Below are 9,555 nucleotides of genomic sequence, written 5' to 3'. Positions count from 1 at the left end.
GGCCTTATTTTTCTTGGCACGTGTTATTTCCATATTGCGGTTCACTTATCTGTAACTGATGCATGTGTCCTTTGAATGTCTATATATGTATGCTGGTGACACCATCATAAATGTTGCTACTTTTGTAAGGTAAATGTACCTTGTTGAACCTTTGGATGTATCATCCATGAAAGTTAATGCTCCAAAATAATATGCCTATAATGTTTCTAGTTTTGCATCACACGTACAAATCTAGCATCTTAACCACCTAAGCAAACTGCCATTCCCATTGCTAACATGGCTCCTGATTAATTTCTTAGTACAATGCTAACGGTATGCAATGCGCGCATCAATAGTGAGTACTAGCCACATAACAGATCAACTGGACCCCTCTATGTAAGTGTGCTTGCACTTAAAATCTTGAATCTTGCGACTCTTACTGCTTCTTTCCTTGTGCTAGGCTAACACGTATCGACCGTCCTTCCAGCTCCTGTTAAAAACACGACACAACCGTCATTACTTACGAAAAGTCGAGACATTATGCGTAGAGGTGTAAATGAGCAGAGTCGCTTGAGCTCGGATTTTTTAACTTACAAGTTACAAGAACTCGAGCTTGGCCTTGAGCTCAGCTCGTGAGTAGGTTTTCAAGCTTGAGTATAGCTGATTTATTATTTATTAAATAATTTATATACATTTTTGTTTATTTATTTTTTATATAGTTTTAAATTGTTCTTACTAGGTTTGATTGATTGATTGATATATATTTTTTTATCGTCATCTATACTATTTATAATGTATGAAAGGAGGGCAAATTAAGATACCTTAGTTTTAAGGGATTTACAATCTATGTAATAAATGGTACAACCTTCCATGCATCTAGGATAAGAACAAACTTGTCCAATAAAAATGTTACTAAACAATAATTTACAAAATTAGCCCCTTCACTTTTAGTTACAACTATGATCCTTGATCTTTCACTAATATGTGATTTTTATTTTCACTTTTAACCCAACTTTCCTCATTATTTTTAAGTATTAATAACTTTTTCCTACGTTAATATTTTTTTAAAGAAATTGCACCAAAAAAACGAGCATATTTTCCTCTTTAATTTGAGTATGATATTGTTATATTTTTTTCAGTTAAAAAATATAACATTTTGTTTAAGGGCGTTTGCGGTCTGGTTTGATGGTTTTTAAACTAAACCGTTGGCCAAATCGTTAGTAATGGGTTCTCATCGTCAAAAACTGAAACTGAAACTTTGAAGATTAAAAATGACCGGCCAAAAGTTAATGAAAAAATTCAACCGTGAAACCAAACCAATGGCCGAATTGAACGGTTTCAAATCAAACAATGAACATCCATAAACTTGTTACGTGATTAATAAGTCTATGTTTCCCGCTGCATCGCGCGGGCACCCGCCTAGTTTATATATATACAATAATATATATTATTTAGTTATTTTTTATCAAAATTTTATAAATATTAATAATAATTATAAAAATATACATTTTGTATATTAAATTATAAGCATCTAATTAATAGGCTCGTTGCTCGCGAGCCTGCTTGAACTTGATAATTGAAACTCGAGCTTAGACTCATTTATTAAACAACCTTATTTTTAGGTTCAGGTTCGTTTAAGCTTGACTCGATTCAAGCTTTTAGCAAGGTGATCTCAAGCAGCTCACAAGCAGCTTAGCTCGTTTAGACCCCTAAGTATGCAGGGGGTCGGGGTTAGCTAAAGTTATTGGTTATTACCACTCCGTTGAGAACTTGAAGTGCTGTTTCCATTTCGACTTTTGTGTAGTAGCTCACAAACCCATAACCACGAGACCTTCCAGTTTCTCCATCGTATAGAACCCGTGCTCCAACCACATTTCCATGTTCACTAAACAGTTCTGTTAGACTCTCGGAGGTAACCGACCACGAAAGATTTCCAACAAATAGTTTGAACTCAGTTTCGGGATACAATGGCTCTTTTGGCTTTGGCTTATCCGAAAAGTTCACTCTTAATGTTCTACCACCATATTCCTGTACACATTTAGACATGTTGGATAACGGGTCAAAAGTGGGCCGGTCTAGTACGAGTCAAATTGGGACGGGCCGGTCTAGCCCAAACACTCTTTTTTCCTTGTTTAATTTTTTTTAAGTTAATAAACGAGTAAATTATGACGACAAAATCTATATTATAGCAATAATAATCAAAATCCTTGATATAGGACTTTGGGCTATTTGTATACCATTTGGCCCGATTCCTATTTGACCCGTTTGATATAAAGCGTGACACAAATAAAGAAAGCTACAAGAAACGGGCTTAAATTAACGATTTTAAGGGAAACATACCCGTCCATCAAGGTTTTCGATAACCGCTTTGCAATCTTCAACACTACTCATGGTCACAAATGCGAAGCCTCTGCTTTTACCGGTTTCCCTGTTGTAGAGTACCTAGTGAATCAACACATCGAATTTCCCCAATTAAACTTTTGTATATAACAAAGGGTGACAATTTCTGACATGACACGAAATGCAACTTGAATACGACACGAAAATAATCAGGTTTGGGGTTGACATATCTACCCAGTTTAATAAAAAAAAATGGTTGTGCTCAGGTTGACATGCTTAATTAAACAATCGGGTTGACTCCACCAACATGTTTAGTTAAACAATCGGGCAGCCGACCACTAACCATTTAACCTATTCTTTGCGGTCCACCAACTCGATTAACATGTTTGCAACTTGATTATCACTCAGCCAACACGTTTGACCCATTTAGATAAATGAGTTAACCAGGTCATGTTTCGGTTACACAATATTAAGTTTGTGTTGATTAGAGTTAATGCTTTGAAATGAATAAAAGCATTACAGGTTTTACACTCTTATGATAATAAAACTAATACACAAAAGATTCACGTTTTTTAATGTTGATGAAAGAATCATATATGTGGTATATGCAATTAATAACTGTGAAGATATGTACCTCAACAAGCTCCGGGCTGCCGTAATCTTGAATTATTCCGGCGAGCTGAGCACTGTCACAGAGATACGGCAAATTCCCAAAATAAAGCTTTGTATTTACCGAGCTACTGTCTCTTCCGTCACCGGAGACTTGTTCTTCTTCCGTCACGGCCACCGTCTCCTCCGACACCGCCGCCTCTTCTTGAGCCACCGACGCCGATACCCTCATCGCCGGCCGCTTTCCGGCCATTGGTATCGGCTCGATTCTTACACGAGATTGAGGCAATGATGTTGAGATTTGCAACATGGGTGTTGTGGATTTTAATATAAGACACATGGGATCGGAAGGCCATGGTTTAGATTTTAAGGAGAACGGAGAGCTGATGGCGGCGGTGGCGGTTGCAGTTGCAGTTGCAGTTGCAGTTGCAGCAGCCATGGTGTCTGTCTGATCCGGTGATTAGTTTGCTAGTGGTTGTGGTTGTGCTTTTTAGCTATCTGTGCTGACGTGGACTAAAGATATCCAATTGGATGTGAAGATGAGTGAGATGATAAGATTATGGGGGCCATGAATTAATAATTTTCAACTTAAATTTTTATGCTATTTTTTATTGTTGATTTATACCTGTTTTAATTATTAATGATTAGGTAGCTTTTGGTACGCATAAATAACGATATAAATTGAATGATTCATTACGTAGGAATGAAAAAAGTAGTGTTTGGTTGCTCAATGGAATGGAATCATCCATTACACATGGAATCCAATTCCATCAAATCCATTCCTTCCCCCCCCTTCTTTTTTTTCATTCCATTCCTCCTTCACCTACTTTCTTAACAACACCATCACCTAACAACCATCGGCACCACCACCAACTCCGCCGACACCACCACCATCGCCACCACCATTTTCGTTGCCGGAGCTACCACTGTCGCCATTGTAGGTTTTTTTTTTTTTTTTTGGTTTAAAAGTATTCACTTTTTTGAGATAGAAGTGTTTTTATTATTTCTATTTCATTTCTACAATTTTTTTAGATACCAAACAATAAAAATTAATAAATGATTTCATTCCTATAGGTTAACCAAACAAGGAAAATGAATAGTAATGATTCATTTCATTCATTTGTCCATTTCATTCCTTCTTCCATTCTATTCCCCCTTCATTGCATTACCTCCAACCAAACATACATTTATATTAATGAAAGGCCGGTACAACTATCTAATGTAGTGGGGGATATATAGGAGTTTGAGTTTTTTTTTTTGGAAGGATTTTCGGTTGTAAAAAATGTATATAGTTTGAGGTGATTTGGTGCTGTTTTTGGTGGCTGAATATCTTGGTCTAGTTGGACCTCTTTATATGTAAAAAAAAGTGTTAGTTGGTCATTGTAAAAAAAGAAACTAGAAAGCATGTTTATACATTTAATTTGCTCCACTTTTTAAGTAACAACTAGTTGAAATTAATGTTTGAGAAAAAAAAGGAGAAAAGTATAAAAGTAATAATGTTTTTTTTCGTTTGAGCATGAATAGGTTTTTAGTTACATCTAAACAATTTCTAAGGGTAAAAAGAACATGTTGAAAGGACTACGTTTCCTCATTTAGTGGATACCAAATTATCAAATTCCATATTCATTGAATAATTTGGTATAAGGGTTAAGGAGTTCTAATCTTCATGGTGACAACAAACAATGGTTTGTATGTTGGGGGTGGGGGACGATGATTATGGCACAAGCGAAAGTGATGGTGCATCGTCGACAGTGCAGGTTATGGCAATAGCAAATGATTATAAGTTATAACGGTAGTAGTTGCTATGGGGTGGTTATTGTGGTGGCTACACGACAACAGTGTTTGTGTGATTTAGAACTTCATGAGGTCGTGATGGGTGGTGATGATCCATTAGAGTCGTCATGAGTTAGCAAGTTTTACATGAGCAATGCATATTAACCTTATGAATAATTTAAATAACCCAAATCAACTCATTTATAAAACAAAAATTACACAAAGTGAGTCATTTTCCTCATCATGGGCCATGAACAATTTATCTTTTAGTTAAGAAATTAAACAAGTCAAGTCACTTATAAGCTATTAAAGATGGTTTGTTACAGACTAAAATCACACCGAGTTTAAATACGCTCAAGCCTAAGTTGAAGCCCATTTACTTAACGAGCTCAAATCCGGACTTTAGACATAGTCCTCGAAATAAGCCGAAACCAAAACGAGTTTTAGCATTGATTTATAAAGTCGACTTCCAATTTTCAGGGTTTAGGGTTTAACATTTCTTTCTTTACCAATTGATCTGATCCATCATTATGATGATTTGGAAGAAGAGCAGTAGATTGAATTTAGCATCATCCACCCAAAACATTCGTCGGTGGTTTACCACAACCTCGTCGAATCCGCGCCGAATGTTAGATGAAGGCGACTGGCTTTACTCATCGGAATGGTGGGACGACAACGACACTAGTAACACGGTCTTCCGCTCTGTTTCCGACAAGGGCAACGGCGTCGTTTCTGTCGTTGCTTCTCATTCTTCCAGACCCGTATGCATTTGTTAATTATTATTAATTTCTCAATTAGGGTTTAAAGTCACCATTATTTATTTATTTATTTATTTATTTATATATGAAATCTTGTCATCTAATTGTTGTTGTAATTGTTACAGAGTCAGAGTGAATGGCACCAAACTGAGGATGTGCTTCGTCAACGCTACGCAGAGTTACATGGCTTGCATCCAAACACTTTTAAAACCGGGTTGTTTAGAATTCTCGGGTATCAGTGGCGTACGCTTCGGTTTAATGACGATACCCGCCAAAGCACGGCTAAAGTCATGGCAGTTTATCATGAATCAGATCCTGGATCTATATTCTTAATGCAGCAGCCACGTTGTTTGGCTGCTCCATGTAATTTATATAAAATTTGCCATGTGTAATTAAATTATTGGTATTTTTTTTTTTAAGTTTGCTGTTAATGTTATGCATTTATGTTGCAGATCTTAAAAGTATGATATCTGCTGGACTGACTTCCCTATCATGTAACAGTGATATGCTAAGTTCGGTTTACGGGAAGACTCGTATGAAGGTTTTGTGTATTGGTCATGGTGGTGGAAGCTTACCGTTATTTTTGGCCCGTAAAGTTCCAGGTGAGTTATTTAATAGTAATTAATAGTATATTAATTTATGGGATATAGTAGTGTTATACTGATATATAATTTGCTTTTAGATGTACTTTGGCAATTTACAAATTTGGCATGATTTTGTACTTAATCTTTGCTGATTAGCAGTCTCTTCTTTGACTCAAACGGGTGAATAATTTAGCTTAGAAGAAAACAGACCAAACGGGCTGAATATCGTCTATATCATTTTATCCAGGAGTTATATTATTCTTGAAATGTTAAAGTTATCAGTCGCATTTACTACTGTAAACGAGTTGAGCCAAGCCCGAACTCAACTAAGCTTGAGCTTTACTCGGTTAACTTACAAGAGCTCAAGATCTGCTCGTGGGTAGTTTTTCCAAGGTCGAGTTTGGCTTGTTTATTTTTCATTAATATTTATATAAGTTTTTAATTATTATATATATATATAATATGAATAAAAAATATATAAATAGTAGGCTCGTTTAGGCTTTAATAGCCAGGTTGAGCTAGTTTATATGACAAGCTTATTTTTAGGTTCGGGCTCGTTTAAGCTCGGCTTGATTCAAGCTTTTAGCGAGCCGATTTTGAGTAGCTCATGAGTACTTGGCTCGTTTACACCCTTGGTCGCATTTGTCAAACTTATAGTTTAAAAAAGTTCACAAAGTTGGAAAAAGGTGTTTTGGGTTGATCAGGAGTGACCCGTTTTAACGCATATCAAAAACCTGGTTGACCCATTATTGCATCTGCACAATTTGCCACCTCCTATTGTTTTGGTGTTTGTAAAAATGACGTAGCCAGTTTTCAAGTTGGTTCACTGTTTATTACTTTATTTTGACAATTTTAACTGACGTTTTTATCTGATATGAATATTTGACAGGCGCCATAATCGACATAGTAGAAATCGACCCAGTAGTTATTGCCGCTTCAACCCAAGCAATGGGTTTTCCACCTTACTCTATAATGAAAAAACATGGGGTGCGTTCACACCCTAAACCGACTCTAATGGATCAAGTTTTCTGGACCGGGATTCATGAGAGGCTATTCTTACACGAATCCGACGCCCAACAGTTCATAACCGAAAGTACCAGCATCTATGACATGGTTTTTGTGGATGCATATGATGGTGACGATGTATTTCCCCGCCAACTGTGGGACCCGGATTCTGTTTTCCTCAAAGCCTTGGGGGACCGGGTTCATCCGGACCATGGAACGGTTGTGGTGAATCTTCATTCGGATACTGATATCGAGGGTGAATCTTTATTGCCAATGGGTAAGTATGTGTCTCAAGTATGCAAGGCATATAAGAAGGCGTTATTAGATGAGTTTGAAAGTGTTTCGGGTTTTGCGTTTACGGTTCCCGCTCCTTGGGTTTGTAACACGTCTCTCGTCGTTTCTAGGGGTTTTAGGAATGGTACGCGTGATACGGTTAAAAGAGCGCTTTTGTCGGAATCAGTTAAAGTTGGGGATAATTTACCATTCTCTTTTTTGCAATATATATCGAGAGGGTTAACATTTGTTGATTAATTTTTGGATTCTTGAAATTGATAGTTTATGCCTTGTTTTGGACGTATGGATTTTGTAGGGAGATGTTAGGCTATAAATGGGGTTGAATCTTGATGTAGGGTCAATGTTATGGCATGTTGTCATAACAATTAGAATCTCGTCTTATGAAAAAGAAGGCTCTAATTGTTATGACAACTTTCCACGAAGTTAATATATGATTTTATGTAATAATTATTGTACTGCCTCTAGATAATTTATTCTAATTTGATTGGATTAGATTTCATTTTTGTCATTCGCATGATTTGTATTTACATATTGAAATCTGTAACAAGCGTCATATATACATCTTAAACGAGTTATCAGGACTCGTTTATCGTCACTTTACCATCGACAATAAATCTCAATCTCTTTTCCCTCTTTTCATGACCCCTTATAACCCTCATGGTAATTGGTAATCAATGTGTATAGAAGGTAAGCTAACAAAATTATTAGAATTAACAAATTAAATACCTTTTCACTTGTTTTTGTATGGTTTGAAACCATTTGCTAGCAGCACCAAATGTTTTAACACTAGGGTGAGTAGGCTAAGTGTTAATGTGTAACGGGCCAAGCTCAAGGCCTCAAGGCTCAAACTATGTTCTATGTTGACTAATCTGACTAACTAGTGATCCGGCCCAGTGACATCGGAAATGGATCCCATCATATTACATTAACACGTGTTAGGCCCTAACACCCAAACACCTAGGAGAGCCTACCAACTCAACTACTCAAGTCCAGTTCCACCCTTTGATCATTCGGCCCAACCCGATAAAGATGTTCGGACAAATTAATTAAATGTAAACATTTTATAACATGTTAGCTAGCCATCTAGGTAGTTTATATTAGTGGATAATTTTATAAGCATACTTGCATGTTTAACTTTTATAAAATGTTAGCAGAACATGCACACTTGTTTTACTATGTAATGTAGCCATTTGGATTTTATGACCATAAAAGTGAAAAATGATTCACTCATTAGGTACACCTCAAGACTATTGGATACTTTTTAATATGTACAATACCATATTATCCAATAGTACAACTCCCAATAGGAGACATAACCTTATTACAATTTACAGGACTATTATTTTAATCCAAAAAATGTTTTTGAACCCAACCTTTTATTTATGCTCTCATCTGTTCATCTGGCATTCTGGCTGTTCAAGAATAAGTTCTCTGCTCTTATATTGGCTTCAACTGTACAAGTCTCAATTCACAAAGTACAAGCCACTTTGTTGAGAATTGAAAAGGCAAAGAAGTTCAAGATGCTTTCATAAAAGCTTACAAAGTTATAACGTATCAAACGCTAGTTTACTTAATCTTTACTTGTACTAGACTATGTGTTGTTGAAGTCCCTCCTAGATTTATCCTGTAACTGGTATTCAGAACCCTCAGCGTTGCAGAGGGGCCATAAATCCATGAAAAATGAGTCAATTTGAACTTGTGATAGACAACATCCGACCACTTTTAACAGATCAAGGAAGTTACAAATCGAACTACACAATATATGGAATTGCAAGAAATACAAATAAGAGCTATATTTGACTTTCAATACAAAAGTATCTTAAATTGGCTGTCTTCCTCAAATTCATATGAAGGTATCTCAAATTGGCTGTCTTCCTCAAATTTAGTTGCATCCTGAAAACAAAAAAACAAAATTAAAATCTCAATACATTAATCAAAAAACATAATTCAGAAAAATATAAAGTTTACTTGATTGCCTCAAATACTCAGTCGATTCTCTGCACTCGTAGCATTCCATTCTGCTGTCATTATTATGCGGCCCACAATCTTATTCTTATCTACTTGAAATATGAGCAAACACTAAGTATACATTGTATGTTTTCACTTTTATAATACAATTATTCATGTACGTAATGTAATAAGTTTGACCTTAAAAGTAATTTAAAAAAAACATTATGGCCTAACAAAATAGCATAGTCAGCAACCGAGCAAAG

The 9,555-nt window shown here is 36.0% G+C and overlaps 2 protein-coding genes across 2 annotated transcripts; one reads left to right on the top strand and one right to left on the bottom strand.

Moving 5' to 3' along the window:
• Positions 1 to 254: 254 nt before the first annotated feature.
• LOC143571672 (28 kDa ribonucleoprotein, chloroplastic-like) lies at positions 255 to 3,367 on the bottom strand. Its single transcript, XM_077057037.1, has 4 exons — positions 2,954 to 3,367; positions 2,320 to 2,421; positions 1,735 to 2,007; positions 255 to 469 (listed from the first exon to the last, which is right to left on the bottom strand). The coding sequence occupies exons 1-4, from the start codon at positions 3,365 to 3,367 to the stop codon at positions 416 to 418; spliced, it is 843 nt and encodes a 280-aa protein (XP_076913152.1). The 3' UTR covers positions 255 to 415.
• Positions 3,368 to 5,214: 1,847 nt separating this feature from the next.
• Positions 5,215 to 7,675, top strand: LOC143571662 (uncharacterized). The gene is made up of 4 exons (XM_077057031.1): positions 5,215 to 5,462; positions 5,585 to 5,822; positions 5,912 to 6,061; positions 6,933 to 7,675. The coding sequence occupies exons 1-4, from the start codon at positions 5,232 to 5,234 to the stop codon at positions 7,577 to 7,579; spliced, it is 1,266 nt and encodes a 421-aa protein (XP_076913146.1). The 5' UTR covers positions 5,215 to 5,231; the 3' UTR covers positions 7,580 to 7,675.
• Positions 7,676 to 9,555: the final 1,880 nt, after the last annotated feature.

Source organism: Bidens hawaiensis, unplaced genomic scaffold, assembly GCF_021521415.1.
Source record: "Bidens hawaiensis isolate Kalapana, Puna unplaced genomic scaffold, B.hawaiensis_p1.1 tig00025458_1, whole genome shotgun sequence".
Lineage (NCBI taxonomy): Eukaryota > Viridiplantae > Streptophyta > Magnoliopsida > Asterales > Asteraceae > Bidens > Bidens hawaiensis.
This window is presented reverse-complemented; position numbering and strand designations above follow the sequence as displayed.

What these genes read in the sequence shown, in the direction of transcription:
- LOC143571672 (XM_077057037.1), bottom strand. Translation starts at nt 3,367, where the DNA reads ATGGCTGCTGCAACTGCAACTGCAACTGCAACTGCAACCGCCACCGCC. An exon ending in GCAGCCCGGAGCTTGTTGAG is followed by an intron (nt 2,422 to 2,953) that starts GTACATATCTTC and finishes TTGATTCACTAG; the next exon opens with GTACTCTACAACAGGGAAAC. An exon ending in TCGAAAACCTTGATGGACGG is followed by an intron (nt 2,008 to 2,319) that starts GTATGTTTCCCT and finishes AAATGTGTACAG; the next exon opens with GAATATGGTGGTAGAACATT.
- LOC143571662 (XM_077057031.1), top strand. Translation starts at nt 5,232, where the DNA reads ATGATGATTTGGAAGAAGAGCAGTAGATTGAATTTAGCATCATCCACC. An exon ending in CTTCTCATTCTTCCAGACCC is followed by an intron (nt 5,463 to 5,584) that starts GTATGCATTTGT and finishes TAATTGTTACAG; the next exon opens with AGTCAGAGTGAATGGCACCA. An exon ending in TTTGGCCCGTAAAGTTCCAG is followed by an intron (nt 6,062 to 6,932) that starts GTGAGTTATTTA and finishes AATATTTGACAG; the next exon opens with GCGCCATAATCGACATAGTA.